At 37.4% G+C, this 17,635-nt stretch overlaps 1 protein-coding gene across 11 annotated transcripts in view; it reads left to right on the plus strand.

Annotated features, from left to right (window-relative positions):
* CDH8 (cadherin 8) overlaps positions 1 to 17,635 on the plus strand; it is a 360,695-nt gene that overhangs the window by 214,462 nt on the left and 128,598 nt on the right. For 10 of the 11 annotated variants that reach the window (XM_083794664.1, XM_083794666.1, XM_083794667.1 and 7 more), the window contains 2 exons: positions 10,971 to 11,061; positions 11,155 to 11,417. In XM_083794664.1, the coding sequence (XP_083650790.1) occupies positions 10,971 to 11,061; positions 11,155 to 11,417 (354 nt within the window). Of the gene's footprint in view, positions 1 to 10,970; positions 11,062 to 11,154; positions 11,418 to 15,017; positions 15,128 to 17,635 lie in introns of those variants that run through there. The other variant, XM_083794669.1, reaches the window with a different exon arrangement.

The raw sequence follows: 17,635 nt of genomic DNA on the forward strand, positions 1-17,635 counted from the left end.
TTGCCATAGAAAAGGTGGCTCACTTCATAGCTTTCTGAACATAACTGTTTGAGCAGTAGATAGAAATAGAACAAAATAAAGTCCAAGTCAGTCTGAGATTTCAAATTTATATATACATATTTTTCCTCTCAGATAGATCTCTTATTCCTTTTGTTTTGGAATCTGTTCAGTAGGTTTCTCATTTTATCAACCAAGTAAATAACACCAACACAGTGGCATTTCAACTATATTAATACAATTTTGCCTGCAAAAAGCACTGGGGACTAAAGTGCTACATGCAAGCTGGAATGGAAAGATGACTTCTGATCCAGTTCAGTACCAATGGATAGAGTTTAAAGCAGCTAACTCCAGGCAGGAAACCGATTCCTACTTTCTAGGCATGAGACTGTAACCTTTATCCATCAGGTGCAATGATAATACTCATAGAATTGATTCTCCAAGGTGTGCAGCATGATATGTCTTGTGAAAATAATTTGAAATTGAGGATGATCAGCACCTTGCTCAGACTTTAAATTAGTAATGTGAACCCATCTTAGATCCAAAGAACCAAAACCTTCCACAAGAAGCGTCTATTGAACCCTGTGGTGCCTAAGTTATAGACTGCCTCAGAAAGGTGTTGCTCGGTGTGTCTTGCTCAGATCTTTGCAACCAGCTGTGGGAGTTAAAAAATATTATGAAAACAGCCACTCTTGGCGGTCATTAATTCCTTGCCTCAACTTTCTAATATATTCTATTTTCATTTGAAGTAGCTTACTCTTAGGAAGCAATGAATGCTTAGACTAATTTGAGGAACACAGAATAACATTTAAATCCATTTCCTTTGCAGTCACTGATTATTGTAATCACAGATATGTATATATTTAATATATATGTATAAAATCATTATGTTAAAGCCCCTAAATGCTAATGCAGATGACTTGTATGCATTCACAGGTAGTGCTTTTCATTATTTGCTTTTTGTAATTAAGCAACCCTTTAGGTGTGAACCCCTCTTATGGATTGAATGTAATAGTTGTGATTGTGTTTTCAGAACAAACCATCAGAACTTAATGCTAGTGAAATTTTTGTTGGATTCTGTATTGCAGTCTATGAGCTTTATTTTTGTGCTTTTCCAAAAGTCAGATTAAAAATAAAAGGCAAACAAAACCAATAAAAACCTCAATGTGGCAAAAGAAAAAAGAAAAATATGATCATGTTGCAAGACCCCAATTCTTTACCATCAACTTTAACGAGTTGCTTGGAAAACTGCAATCAACTTCAAAAATGCAAAATTAAAATCCTTCACCTCTTACTTTTTCTTTTTCAGCAAAAAGATTTGAATAAGTTTACTGCAGCAGTACTGTATGTAGTTAGAATAGTCCAGTTATGATCACATTTCTCCTTTTTTAGTTTATGCACACATTTGTATGTGGCTGACAAGTTTATATAGCTTTCACTAAATCATGAGGAGCAGACGTGTTTTTTTAGTTTTAGTTTCATCAGATTACATGTCAGGAAAACTTGTGGGTTTTTCTTTAATTATTGTATTTTGCTTAATTACATAGAGAATATCTGACATTCTTTAAAGAAAACCAGTGAAAATGAGAGCTCTGTTCTACTTAAAAAAAAAAAAAAAAGAGGACCGGAAAAGAAGCCCAGAAAGCAAGATATTTATGTTCTCCATTAATATTTAAACATTTTTTCAGCAAGTACAGGATAAGCACATCCCAGCTGCTGAAACTCTCATGATAAACGATGCCCTAGGCAGAGCATGGTTAACACCTAATTCTCAGTCACAGGCCAATCTGTTTGCCTTTTTATGAGCTCTCTTCGTGTTGTGCACAACTTGCTTTTTTCCCCTCTCTCCTTTAAAAGTGGTATAGGTCTTCAAAGTATGTAATACACCCTCATAAAAACGAACCTTGGTCTGAGAGATGAGGTTGGCATGAGCTGGAGCTATTAAATCTGTATGTAACGCAATTCTGTTTTAGTCGAAGGAAAATCACTTTAATCTGGGGACTTTAGAGAATAAAAACGACTTTCTTCCTCTTACTACATATAGAATGAAAACAACGCAGATATGACTATTTTTGTCATGTTTAAGTTTCTGGACCACCTTAGCTGTTCAAACAGGTTTTGGCTTTCTTCTTTCTCCATTTTGAGCTAGTATCGTGAGCTTCTCAGCATGATGGCATGCGGTGAACTGATGTTCTGACACAGATCAGTAGGGTATCTGACTCCCATACACCCGGAAAGAAATCTTTTTCTTTTTTACTTTTCTAAGTATAAGAAGCTGAAAGGGAAGTTCACAAATACTTTTTGTTCTATGGTAGACATAAAATAGCTATATTGTCATTTTAATGTCTATTCTTTTGGTATCAGCTGTCTTTTTTTTTATTATTATTTAAAAAAAAAAAAAAGATATCCACCTAAAGTATTATGGATACTCATTTCTTTGGAGTGGAAATGCAATCAAACAAGTCAATTACTTCAATTGCAAACTCTGTGGAGCACATACTGCCTCTTTGTTCTGTGTCTGCACAATGTCTAGCACAGCTGGACTCATGACTGAAATTTCTGAGCGCTGTACAACGCAAGTAATAATAAAATGTACCAGAAAAATAGTTCGGCAGTGCTAGCAATGCAACTTTTATTATTATTTATTTAATTTTTTTATGCAGTCTGGTTGTATGAAGTAGTGAACGCTTCTCCAGAGACTGACTGGTTTCTATACAAAGTATCAGAGCCTTGGCAGGTTTAACTTTGGCCCATATTGATTTTAGCATCAAAGCTTACCAAAACTATCCCCAATAAGAAATTCTGTTGATTTCAATAGAAGTTAAGCACTAACTGTTACATTTCTTTTTTTAAAATGAAAGTAAATATTTGACAAAAAGTATAAGGTTTAGCTAATCACTAACATAAATTAGACCTTGTAGATATGATTATTAAAGAATATTCTGTTATCAAAGAACAAGGGCCAATTTGTTAAATTGTTTGATTAAAGATATATTTCAGTGTGATGCACATAGCATTTTCTCTATCTCAAAGCATTAGTCAGGTTGTGTAATGACCTATTTCCCATAGCAGCCTCTTCTCTAGGACACTGGGACACCGGTCACAGTGTTTTCTAATTAAGGGAGAAGAGTAAGGAAACTAAGGAGGAGGAATCCGTATCTTTAAAAAGCTTTTCTCATTCTTCCCTCTGCCTCTGAAACGTAACCCTAAAACTGAAGTGACCAGCTTTTGCTAATAATAAACGTGAAGGTGGATGAAGAACCTCTCCATTCAGTATTATAGGTCCATATAGTGAGGAAACCATTGCATTTCTGTACTTGCATGCGTGTACCTGTATGTATAACCTCGGTGCAAGCATATGGATTCCATCTGCTCTATGTCAGATGTAAGGCCTGGTGAGCCCTGTGCTTAAGATGTTCCCTTAGCACTTGAAGCAAGTATAAAAACTTGCCTAATAACCTAAAGAACTGCTTGGATGTCTTTAAAGAGCAGCAATGCATGACTAAGTTTAGAAAACCTGGTGGCATATCTTTGCACAGCGAATTCCTCTGTGTGCGTCTGAGTAGGACAGAACATCTGAGACCAAAGGAAAGAGAGGTGGATTCTGTTACCATTGATGCTAAAATAAGTAATTCTTTAGATAACTGCCTTTGATTCACTAAGCAACTGTAAGCAAATTGCTACACTAAATATATAATATAAACTTGGACAGTTGATTTGCACCGATTGGCAGGATTCTTTCCTGCACACCTCTGACAGCATGAAATACTCTTCAAGTGTACATTACCCCGCATGCTAGTGCAGAGTTAGCGTAACATTTTCCTTCCTCTGAAATTTCAGGTGCTTTGCCTAGAGGAAAAGCCATGTGGGTAATGCTGCTCTGTGTTGCAGTTAACTCCAGGTGACATAACAGTCCCTTAAAATCACTGCTAGCCAGTGAAATTCAGAGCAGCTACCAAGTATAATTATGACTTGGGGCCATGCCTAGAACATGTACAGCCCACAACCTGGCTGCCGGCTCACCACTGAGCAGTGGTGTGTGCTGCAGGTGGCCAGGGTGGTTGGGAGCTCCCCTCCTGACAGAGACAGCCTCAGAACAGCACCTCTGGCTGCTGCTGAGCCCCTGGGAGAGGTTTCCGTCCCTAAAATCTGCCAGCATCGGTGGGTGGAGCCGCATCAGACTGCCATGGCTATATACTAGGAGTCTGCCAGAGTTTTATTAAGTAGTTCCTCTGACCGTAGCTGCTTAGTTCCCTCCTCTTTTCCAGAAGTTACCCTCTATTCAGTTTTGTTGATTCAACCTTTTGTGTCTGCTCTCTGAAGTACATAGCCAAGCTTCATATGCTCTTAGGCAGTACAGCTGTTTTCAAAACTTTGTCATTGTCCTGTAGCTTATGGGCTCTTCAGTTGTGCTGATGCAACTGCTTGTGCAGCCATGCTGTAAACTAGATCTGGGCAATGATCTGGCTTATAAATGTAAAGGAAAAGACTTCTTGAAATGAGGCTTTGGAATTTTTTTAAGCCATGTCATTTCACTGATCTGGCTTTTGGTGTTGTCTCGCAAATGGCATAACGAAGGGGACTGTAAACTGCAGTGAGGAGAGGAACTGAGAATGGAGAAGGATGATGGGACACATGCAGCTGGCATGTTGGGGGCAGGGGACTGCAAGAACTTTGTAAATTGGCATTGCTGTTGGTGGAAGAATAGCGTGAGCAATGGCCTAACCCAGCTCTGTCAAAATAATTTGGTTTAAAAGACACCTTCCTATTAAAAGCGTTTAAGTTAACGAGATCACTTTGACAGAACTGGGTTAGGGAGTGGTTGCCCATGCAGTTGGCTGACAGATGAGAGAGGCGGTGAAGCCTGGCCTGGGCATACCAGGGCACGCAAGTGCCCTGGCTAGTGGGCGCTGCAAGCACATCTTTCCTACTGCCTGGTAGGGCACGTGGTTGCACTCTCAGTCCCTCTTCACCTCTCACTACGGTGAAGAACTGTTTCTTACTTTAATTTTTTTTTATGCGTGTAAGTAGTCTTTATGCACATGAGTAATCTACTGGAAAATAATTGTTTTTTATAGCAAAAAGTACTCATTGTTTTGCAGGAGAAACATGAGACGGCTGCAATTTAAAATCAAGTTCAGGTACAGCAGAGTGGATATGTGCTGGAAACAGGATGGGTGTGTAGCAAAGTTAGGGGGCAGAGATGGCGTGATTATTTGTTGGTTATGGTGTCTCGATCTATTCTGATGGACTTTGGTTTTGCTCTGCTTTAATGACAAATTAAAATCTTCATTGCAGTTCTCTTACAAGTAGGAATGATTCCTAGAAGTAAGACTGAAATGCTAGGGAGTGCGAAGGCCTTGTATTTTTACTGCTGAAAACTTAAGGCTTTCCGGTGCTGCTAAAAGAGGATCAATGGAGGAATGATAATTGTGCTTCCCACGGTGAGAAGGCTTTGCATCATGTTGCTGCAATGGATGGAAAAGGACCCTGTCTGAAGCCTGGAGAAATGGGACTGGGAAGCCTAAGTGGTGGTGCCTAAGTAGTGGTGCAGCCCGTACCTGCAGTACTGAGGATACCTAAAGAGCGTAAAGAACAAGAAGAGCTGTGTAAAGCCAAAACAAAACCACAAAAGATACTCTAGCTGGTGTGGGGACAGAAAGGCAGGAAACAGAGAAACAGTTGGGGGGGGGCTGAGGGGGAAGTAATTTGAACAATAACAAGGAATTCACAGATGTTAACAAAGAAAATGCCAAAAGGTACAAAATATGTATGCCTGTGTGCAGGCCATGAAGATCCCGAGTTTGCAGCCCTATTGACAGGGGAAATGCAATACCTGATCATGAGCTGTGGGAGACTTGTGATAGTGTAAAGAGAAACTCACTGTTGCTTAATGAATTCCAAATAAAGGAAGTCACAAAATGTACATTTTTGTTAAGGGCACCTGATTAACCTTGCTATTTTATTCTCCTAATCTATATGAAAATCATTACCCACAGCTCAAATCATTTGGCAGAAATAAGGATCCTTATTTTTGGCAGAAATTAAATTCAATTTATTCTTTTGGACACGAAAGCCCCCGTGGGTCAGATGGAATTTCAAGGCTCCAAAGGAGACATGCAAAATGCAAAGGCTGCCTGCCTGCTGCCATGCCGTGCTAGCTGGAACTCTGGGTGATGGGTAAATGAACACCTCTCTTCTATTGTTGGAGGTTGCTTGTGTTGTGATGCAGGTTGGCCTGTACTGAATAGGCATCAAGGGTAGGGATTATGGACAGAGAGATCTAAAACATTTCCACTGGAACTCCATTGACTTTATGTATCATTTACCTCATCATATAGTGCCAGTTTGATATCAGTCTTTTGAATGCACATTAAAGGATTCATTTAGTGTCCGAAATCTAAAAGGTTCTGTAAACTCCACAAAAATTTGCTCTAGGTATACATCGCCAACTTTTCTCTGGCTTCTCTAGTGTAATATATTTAAATAAAACAGAGTTTCAAGGGGTTTTTTTTGTTCTTTTTTTTCTTTTTTTTTGTTTTGTTTGTTTTTAACTTAATAACAGCTGTTTAGTAATTGATAAAATATAACCTAATGAAATAGTGAGGTTGAAGGGCTTAGCTCTTGCTTATCACTATGAATGATAAGGTAAATGCAGAATTAAATTTAAAAAAAAAAAAAAGAAAACACCTTTGTTGTAGATCTTACGATGACCCCATATGTCTCTTATGTGAAGAAACACTAGAGTGGCTGTAAAATCTCAAACTAAGATCATGGTGTAAGTCAACGCACTAGCATTGTAATGAAGTGGTTTACTTGAGATAGATATTCTGTGGTTTGAAATCTAAAAATCAATTGATTTTTTTTAAAGCTTTTTATGATCTTACTCTGCTTCTTTTTCACTAAGCAGTTTATATATAAAGCTACATTTTTTTAACCTTTTTATATTTTTTTTAACAAATCTACTGCATTCCAGTGGCTACATTTTAAAGCTACAAGCTGACTCTAAAATAACTGCAATGAAATTATTTCAGATATGCTAGGAACCACAAAGCTTCCCACAACAGGTTACACAAAATGAGAACCCCCATCAGTTAGAATATCAACTATGACTACTGTCATACCTGATTCTGACTTGTCAAAATGAATTTTCTTGTAATAGTAATAGAATAATATTTTTCTAAAAGTTTATGAGCATGTAGAATAAGTGGAAAACAAACTGCTTAGCTTTATCCCTATTTCACTGTAAATTATGCATGGAGAGCCAAATGTACAAATAGTCTTACGTGTTTGAAACATAAGACAGTTTTCTGAACCTCTGCTATCTGGCATAGTGTGACACTTCTTTTCATCTATTTGTTATATTCTTTATATTTTAAATAGCACTTTCCCCTCTCAGGGCCACATGACCAACTCAGGCTGTTTTGTAAACAGCTTTTCTGAATTAGAGTTGTATCTGTAGTGGCATATATCATGTGCTATACTGGGAAATCACTTAGAGAAGGGTGAGGTTTTGTTAATGAAAACAGCCCAGAGCCATTATGCTTTTATCAAAAGCAACACAGTTTTATGAAGCTGGAAAGATGCTCTTTTAAGGGCCATGTGCTGGTACTCTCCCAGTCACTTAGCACGAAGTAGTTTTGGCTTCTTGGAGTAACTTCACCATCAGTCCATGCTCATCGCTCCTTTAGACCCTGGTGTAACATGAGAAGGGAGAATATTTCTGCCAAATTTTCCTGGCTCCAAAAGCTCCCTTTGCATGCATCTGTTTAGTACTGTTACAGTAGCCTGTTTCAGGAGCCTTATCATGTGCTCCTACACATCTAAACCAGAGGATTACACCTGATTGTAACTCAGCGCTTCTTGATTTTCCTATTAGACTATGAAAATTGCAGGGACAAGCATTTAATGATGCATTCAATTGGTTCCCAACTACATACATGGTGTTCTGCACCCAGGAATGGAGAAGGAAATTTATTTCCAAATTTGGACAAGAGATTTGGGGACAGTCCAATCTCCATGCATTGTACAAAGTAAATGCCACTGTTCACTGACAGAGCAGTCTGTTTCTCAGAAAGTTCCAACAGTCTAGGTTCAGCTGTAGAGATACTTACCAAGCTCTACTGTTAAAGGAGGATTATGTTTCCATGAAGTACATGGATATATGCAAAAGATTATTATTAATATTTTTTTACATTGCACTGCCTAGCACCTGCCTACAGGAAAGTTGGCACATGAGAATCTCTTACAGTTTCTCGTTCACTGTGCTTGCATAATGGTACCCTTCCCTGGACTATTTCATTGAGTTAGGTCTAATGACATGGTGTGTGCATTATTAATATTTTTGGTGTGCTTTTGATTCGATTGCATTAAGGTATTGCTGAATAGGGAACTACCACGAGGACAGTCCAGTCACAGCGAGGCTTGATGCATTAGTGCTGGGGGATAGGACCGAAATTTGCTGGGATAAGTGAAGAGTAACAGGCAGGAAGTCTGGGGGTGGAAATGAAGAGTGATGCACTGAAGTGAACTTAATGCTTGCCAAAGATTCAGAGTAGCAGCTTGAAAAACAAATATCCTGTTCTTACTTCAAACAAAAATGTTTCTATGAGCATCATAGTGTTTTATCTCATTGGTTTCATCTCTTTTAGAAAAAGACAGCCTGTGCAGATTAATTAGGAATTGTTTTCAAAAAGCCTTTTGAATATGAAAGAGGTGCTTTACTTTATTATTACTTGGTCTTGTGAGTAGAAGAAAAAAAAAAAGAAACCACTATAGAAATTTGAACTGGAAGAGTAAGAAAATCAGTCATGACCTACTTTGCTTCATTTTAAGGCTTTCAGGGACAAAGGTATAGCATAGTAGTTGGTTTCTGGTGGGCCTCCATTTCTGGGTCAAACATCACTTTGGATATAAACACTGAAACTCCTCAGTGATGGAAAAAGACTCTTCAATTGTGCTTTCAGTTTATTGTCCCAGTTTTGAGTTTAATCTTGGGTACTGGTTGAAAATGATGGCTATTACTCTGTGTTACAGTGGTCTTATTTCTCCTGTGTTTCAATTCTTGCTCTATTGAAAGAATGAGAAAAACCTGTCTCAGTGCACACACGCACAAGTCCACTCATGCCACAAGGATCCCATACAAACAAACTGTACAATGCTGTCATTTCAAGTTTGGCTGATTCTCTCTTCTCCTACCTTCTACAGCCAAATGTGCTCCAAGAAATCTGGCCTTTTAACACGTGCCAGACAGTGGCAGCAATAGCCTCCCTTTAATTCTTGAGACCAAAAGTGCTTTCAGAGATGCTTTGGCAGACCCTTCCCATTGAGCAATTTGAGTGTTTGCTCCGTGTCCTTTTCTCTTCTCTGGCGTTTAGAGAAGGGGGAAATATTGAAGACCTCTCTTCCTTCTCTCACATTTTTCCCAAAAATTCATTGTAAAGCACATTGTATTCTCTGATTTCTTTTCTTTCCATCTCAGTTGGCAATGAGGCCTAAATGATGTTTCTAAGCTACACAGTTACTTCCGTAATGGGTATTCACCTCATTCTTGATGCATTGTCAAAGCACTGCACTATTAGCTTACCATTCTTCCATGGTACTTGAGATATTGAGTTTTAGTTTGATAACAGCTCTTCTCCCCTTTTAAGAAGACAAGTTTCTCACAGTTTCAGATTTTCGTGCAATACATTTCACAGTTGCTTTGGCAATTACTGAAGTTTAAAAAAAATGACTTTTTACATTGTTTGCTTTTAAAATAACAGCTAACATTTATTGGCATAATTCACATCTTCAAATATGTTCCTCCATCAGCGTGTCTGAATCCAAAAAATAAAAAACACAACCCAGCCCCCAGTAAACAACCCCTACAAGATTTCTGTAGTTCAACAACACTAGAAACTCATTTTAAAGGGAAAAAACAACCTCGGGTATGGTGTAAGTTTGTGAGTAGGCAGTTCTGCCTTCCTAGTATACAGTGGTTTCTCTTGAGATTGCTTGGATATGAATCAGTCAATGAAAATGTATCAGGAATCTTTTTACAAAACTCCAGCTTCATTAGAGTAGCTGTAATGTAGCCCTTCTCCCTGGGCTGTGCTGCATTTATCTTGCTAAGTGATCTATGGCTGCATTTCAGGTTTTGCCAATCACCATGGCATTAGCTAGCCCTGCTATGTTAACTTGCTTGTCCATTTCAGGGAACATTTATGCTGAGGTGAGACCTGATGTGGCCTTCTAATACACAGAAGGGTGGGTGGAGAAAGACAGACAAAATGCTCCCATGCGCCTACCGAGGAAAATGTCTTTGGAATCAAATCTGACTGCGTGTTTTCTCTGAAAGTGAGAGAGAGACACCGAGAGTCCTATAGGGCAGACGTGCATAAATGAGCTTACCTGGGCTTTGGTAGTGTTCCGTTTTGGGAACTGTGGATTTCGCAGTGGACTTACCAGCCTTGTTCGTCTACTGGGTTGTGAAGGTTTTGCTGAGCTCTGTGCTGTTGCAGCTTGATGATTACTGATATGAGAACGCACTACTGGAGCTTTACACGCTTAGCAGAAGCAAATCTTTTTCTCTGGTGGAGGAAAAGAAGATAAGTCTATATGGAAGATCATTATTTTATTTGACTTCTTATTATTTGAGGTGCTAAGCGTTTATGACCGCATAAAAAGTACAGGCTAGTAATAGGGCCAGAACATCTTTAGGCTCCAAGACAAACTACAAGTAAAATGTGTTCCTGAGTGTGTGTGAATACTCATCTGGGTCTTCCCTCACTATTGCAGGCAATGAAGGAATTTGCAGAACTGCTTAAGTTTATTTGTTTGTTTTAAACTATTTAATATACACTAGTATTGCATACTACAAATTGAAAATCTAACGTGGCTTGTTTACGATGTAAAAGTAAATGAGATCTTTCAGAACACTTTCCTAAGCTCTTTAGTCACTGATATGACCTTTTTTTTTCTCCCCCCACCAGGAATCTTTAATGACTGGAAAACTCAATGGATCATGTTTTTATAATCTAAGCTATTTTTACGTTGACTGTGCTGTAAACACATGGAGGAGCTGTAAGTAAATGTTCTGTACTGCATGATGAATTGGATTGCTACAGTCTGGAGGAAAGCAAAATAATAATTTCATTTCTGTGGTGATTTGCGTAGCTTGTGGTACAATGCCAGAAAGACTAACGGAAATGCTTATGGATACATGGACTCCATTAATAATATTATGGATTACTGTACTTCCTTCCATTTTTATGGCTCCAATGAATCAATCTCAAGTACTACCAAGTGGATCCAGTACAGGACTAAAAAGGCTAACTGAAGAACAAAGGGTTTTGAACCGCTCCAAGAGAGGCTGGGTTTGGAATCAAATGTTTGTATTAGAAGAATTTTCTGGACCTGAACCAATACTAGTTGGCCGGGTAAGGCAACATTCATTTTTTTTTCTCTGAATATGTAAATGTATAGCTTGTGAAGGTCTTCAGTCATTTGAACTCTGCTAAGAAATTCAAATTTGAGGTGCTCTGTCATTCTGAAATTCTTCTCTAATATACATAAATTTGTGCTTTAAATATGTTTTTCTGGTTAGTTAGCCCACTATTAGCTCTAAAATTATACATATTTCATTTTTATGACAAAAATGCATGAGCATGTACACATCCTTTCTTTTATATCATTAGTCATCACTCTGCATCTCTATCAGGTGCAGATTCTTCACTAAAGCAGCTTTTAGTAATATGTTACTTTGAATTCAAAATATGTTCCTATTTGTTCATTCAAAAAGGTTGTTACTCTTATAGGTCATTTTCTGTCTCCAGTCTGATTACACAGAATGTAGTTATGCTTTGAGGATTTTGTAAAAACAATAACAGAAAAAAATATCACAAAGCAAAGTGTTGTATATATGGCAAAGTACAAGGTGCTAGTTTATAGGGAAATTCTGATATACATGCATATGAAATAACATTATTGTGACAGTTTTTTTAGTTTAGTTTCAAAGTTAGGAAGATGAAAAGAACGGAAGGAAAATTACCATGTTTTTCCTTGTGTTCTAGTTTGACTGTTGCCTTAAACCTCTGATTCTTGCCATGCATTAGCTTATTCATAGCTCTGTGTATTACCCCCAACCAGTGAATCAGACTTGCACTTTCTCTAAAAAGAGATCATGTGCCATCTGCATTCACAAGGAATGAATTATCTTAGAATTACTCTTAGGAAAGAATTATCCGATCCTGAATACGTCTGGCCTACAGTGAGAAATTATAAATACTGTGTATGTTTATCTCTAAATTTCAGTTCCTTTTAAAAAAACAGGCAAATTGATGTATTTCTTGGCCACTAAAATTGTGTACCAAACTGATGGATGCAAACCAAACTGATGGATGTCAATTAACCTTGTGATAATTTTGGAAATTCTCTGGGTAAATGACCAGCATATAGGATCATGTAGAGAGTATCAACCACTATACCTATTATCAAAGAAATTATAGGTCAAGCATATTTCCAAGTTTTCCCTACTATATTCACTTTGTAGCCTAAACTTAGGGTCAGACAGCATAATAAACTTTAGATCCAGTAGCTTTCAAGAGCTATGTTAATTTACATTTAGATCAGGTATTGTTGATCTGTTCTCATTCGTTTTCCTTTGGTCAGAAAAATCTCAATTTCAGGGGGACAGCAATATGCTTATTTCAGAGGTTAAAATATTTTCTTAAACTATTTTCTCCAACCTGTTCTTTTCAGAGTGTGTTATTACCTATTTACATAAGCTTTTAAAATAATTTTCAGTTGATTTTAAGTAGTTGGGGAGATTCCTTAGTTTGTGCTTTGTAATAGTTTGATTTTAAGAGCACATCTGAGTCTTGAGATTTCTACAATATAAGGTTTTGTTTTTTTTTTTATGGATATAATATCCTGAATTGTTCAAGTCATTAGTGAACAGAAGCCGGTGGGTTAAACAAAGCCAAACCAATAAAGACATTATCCCATCTTCTGCTGGCATTTAGAATAGAATTAGCTACTCTAAAATGCTGTGATGATCTATTTGTTGAGACTGCTGCATAATTAAAACACCACATGATATAGATGGAAAAGAGCAAAAAGTGAAATTTGCTCCCATAGGGAGAAATCCATGGTTTATTCCTGAAAGTGGCTTAAAACATTCTTGTAATTCTTGTCTGTGTTTATCACTCTCTTTTTGAAAAAATAAAAAAATAAAAAATCATCCATATTTCTGATTTTTTTCCCTAAGGTTTGAGTACTACAGACACTTTCAAACTCTGCTGTAGTTGGTGGCCACAGAAAAACTCCACATCTTGCCGAGATGCTCTTAGTCCTTCCTGACTTTAAAGTAGCAACTCCCTCAATCATAGTTCATGGCAATCCTTCTTCCCAAAACTTCAAGGTGTACAGAATGTCACGAGCAAAGTGCTCTCCTTTTCCATGAAGCTGGGCTATGTTTTGTCCTCTGTCACCCTCATGGTTTCTTATCCAGTGCAATTGAAAAACAACCTTCTTTTCAGAACTCAGTAGATTTGCACTTACCTAGTTCCTCCTCATGTCCTTTCTACTTTTATTCCTCCTCCAACCTGTCCATTTTGTCCGCTGCCAAAGGATTTTGCACAGCTGGGGTATCTCCTTCATTCTGTGCCTTTCTTTAGCAAGTATTTTTTTTGCCATATGACCTACCATTATTTATTTATTTGTTTATTTATTTCATCAGACTTTGAATGCAGCCCACTCCATAAAATATTAAGCCTCCCTACAATAATTCACTATAGCATATTATGGAGCTAATGCTACCAAACGTGGATGCTACCCGATAAACTGTATTTTCTGGGCATAGATGTGGTTCTGTGCCATTTTAGAGACAGTGCTGCCTGTAAGTTCCTTTTACATGTTTGAAGAACTAGTTTAATCTCCAAACAAATATATTCTTTGACAGTTCAGTGCTTCAAAGGGAACATTCTTGAAGCAAATCTAATTATGTAGATTTTGGTTGTGCATTTTGTCTCCTTATACACTGTTACAGAGTGTAGATGGTACTTTTCATAGTTCTATGTAATTTGTATGAACAGGTAATTAGAAAAATACGTTTCTGCACTAACAGAAATAGTATACACACAAGCAGAATTTAATGGCTGTTTTCAAGTACAACTTTACAGCACACTTCTCATCCCTAAAGAATTGCTAAGCATAATATTGATACTTAAATAATGTTTTTCAAGTCAGTGGGTGGAAAGGCAGTGACTAGAAGCATGCAATTCTAATGGAATGGAAACATACATCAGCAAAATAAAACTGAAAACTGATATTAATTAAATGCAAACACAACACAAATCAATTTCTAAATAGAAGCCTGAATATAGAGTCTGTGCATTCATTCTGTTAGTTAAAAAGATCTCATGTTAAAGTTTCTGAAATACTGAGAAAGTTTAGTAAGACTGAATTTACAGAGAGAGGTAATATATTTTATTAGGCTGCTAGGTTTTTCCAGGAGAAACAGCTTCTAGGCATAAAGACACTTCTTCAGAATTTTAAGTGTTGCAGTACAACTGCACAGTCTTCAAAGGTGCATACTCATTGCTGTTCTGCATGAATATGTATTAATAAATGTGTTCTCATTGTATTTGCTGTAATAAATGAAGTAATCAGGGATGAGACAAATAGGAGGTTTAATGTGAATTCTTTTATAAAGCATGGTAGTTTTCTGCAGTGACAAGTAAAGGACAGGAGAGTATCTTTTGCTTTTATTCTTGAACTTCTTACAACAGGTTTTAACAAGATGCACTTTTTATGTCACTTTTCACCATTAGATTGAGTAGGACCAAGTTCAAACTTAAAATAAGCAGCTCTACTGGAGTTCACACACCTGTTAAAAAAAAAAAAAGTATATGAATACTTATATCCTGAGTGATTTCAGAATATAGGAAGTTTCTTGTTTCCCTTTTTAGTCTGTATTAACATTGCATTGTAGTTTGGCACGTAGTATCCTACATTCCATATTGTTTTTATCTGTACAGGAAGAACTCTGCATGTGCATTTTGAGAAACCTACGAAGTAACCTTTTTCCTGTTGATGTGACCTACTTGGAATGAGTTTGATTTTGTTTGCAGCAATACAATGTAGAAAGGTAGATTTACAAATACCCTTTTGTACTTCTCTTTCTTTGCTTCGTCCTCGGAAACAGGTACATGCTTTCCAAAGCTATTCGATCTACTTTAGAAGACTCCATATACTGTATATTGCTGTCAGCAGTTTGCAGACCTCCCAGTGGCTGACAACCTCATTCAACTGTAGAGTGATATGTCTTGTGACACTGCATGCTGTCCTTGTGGACTTGATTAGTTAGATAGAACTTTTTACTTGATATACACTGCTGCATTTTCTCAGTCTCCTCTGCATGCATTTACAGCACCATGGCAGATGTGCTATGAAATCTGTGGTGTAGCAAATGCAACTGTTCTTTTGCTGGAGACAGCCACTGAATTCTCAATGAAATAGGTAATATAGTTAAGAAGCATTAAGAAATTAGATTTTGAGTATGCTATTTTAGCTCCTGTTTTATAGTAAATGTGATTTTTTTTGTTTTTGTTTTGATTGCCTTTTTTTTTGTGTGTGTGTGTGTTTTAAATGGGATAGGACACAGTTTCATAGACATTTTCAAGCAAAAACCGTGGATAGTTAATGAATTAATGGCTGTCATTTGTAAGTACAGTGCAAAGAGAGAACATAAAAGAAGATGAAGGTGACAAAAGTCCTTGTCTCATATTCCCTGACTTAACACTAAATGAACCAGCAATTGAGTCCAGCCACAGAAGAACACATCAGTCAGATTGGTGCTGTTTCCGTGGTATCACAGCTCCTGGAGTACTCCCCAGTTTCTCCCAGACCTTCCCCAGACGTTTTTAATTTACCTATTTCCAGTCTCCAAGTAATATTTTTGCACATTTTGCATGCCGTCTGTGATGAGATTCATGAAATGACCAGGGAAGACCTGCAGCTCTGTCATGCACAGCCACAAAGTCACATCTGTGGCTTGTGGTCGGCAGCAGGGCTGTGTTAGCTCTTGGGAAGTTGCTCTGAAATCCCTGGACAGGGATGGAAACAAACCCCACCGAGTTAGTGAGACTCAGACAGAATGTGTCCAGGTCAGCTCTTTCCTGTGGTGGAGTCTCCTGTAATTTTTAATCCGTGACCAGGGAGCTCGTCTTCCTTCCTTCTGACTTGCATGACGTGTCTTTTCACTCCGTTAAATGGAGATTTCTGTATGGTTTGTAGAATCAAGGAGCTAGGCAACTCCTGCTATTCAGAGCAATGAAGATTTTTCCCTTGATATATGGTGCTTAGGTCCAGGCCTTTAGAGGAGAAATAATTTTCCTGTAGGAGGAGCAGTAGAGAGGCATGATGTTTTTACAGTTACATGCTTCAGGCTGTGCTACTGTAAAAACCAAACCTGGAAATGCAGAGAGCACTTATAAATAGCTTCAAGCTGTATGTTCTACATTATACATGTTTTATGCAATCTTTGCTTTCATTGCCAACATACATTATATCTCTTAACAAGGAAATGGTAGAATCTTACTTTTAAAAAATTTTGAATAGTTCTGTTGAAGTCCAAGGGATACATATATGCAAAGCAAACAAGGTTTTAATTAAACAAATTCTTTCCATATGTTTTGCTTTTTTATTCCTGCAGTGAGCTTGTCTGCCTGAAAATACTGTAGTGCTCAGTGATACAAAACAGAAATATATACACCTAAGGATCTCATTACTTTAGGCATGAATTACGTGCTGTTTCCCTGAATGGAAGAAATCATGGTGAAATATAGGTGTAGTAAAGCCCTAGCATAGGTTTCATAGGGTATTATATGGTCCTATGTTAATGCAGTGTTAATGCAAAGTTTTCACACTCAGATCCTCCACTTTTCCTTCTGTTCTAATATACGCTTGTATATTTGCTAGCTATGATTTAAATATATGCCATAAAGTATTCAATATCTGAAATGTTGCAAAGTCAACATTGCTTTCTGAGCCCTAGATTTTTGTTGTTTTGCAACCATAATTACACACTAATTTTCCTACTTACAGTTAATAAAATCCCAGAAGCTGAAATGTATCATTTATTTTTTCACTGTATTCTTTATGGAAAACACTAATTCCCTGTGCCTCTTTTGTGCTTCTGAAGGAGATGGGATGGCTGTATACTTCATAGAACACTCCTGTTTACATGGGCTAAATCAGCTTAGTCAGCAGGAGTATAAGTAGCTCTGAGAAAAGCTCTTCTTAATTAAATATTGCTGCAAAGCCAATAAATGTAGTATACAACATTTTATGTAAGCCTGATGAAAGTAGTGTTTTCGAAACAAATATTCCTGAGTCTGCATAAATTCCATTAGTTTCTTTTTAACTAGGGACAGGCTCCAAGAAATATCTTCTTAAAATGTAATAAATTTAAAGAAGGATGAACAGTGTGAATCTCAAATCTCATTTCAGTATGTTTCTGGGAGTATCACCGACTAAGGTTGAACACTTTCATGTTCCTCCATCTCCAATCTTAGGGCAATATATAAACACAATTTGAGTTACAACTTAGAACACTTGCTTGTCAGCTAATACAGCTGGATTGGTAATAACTTCA

The sequence above is a fragment of the Anser anser genome, assembly GCF_964211835.1.
Source record: "Anser anser genome assembly, chromosome: 11".
NCBI classification, from domain to species: Eukaryota; Metazoa; Chordata; class Aves; order Anseriformes; family Anatidae; genus Anser; species Anser anser.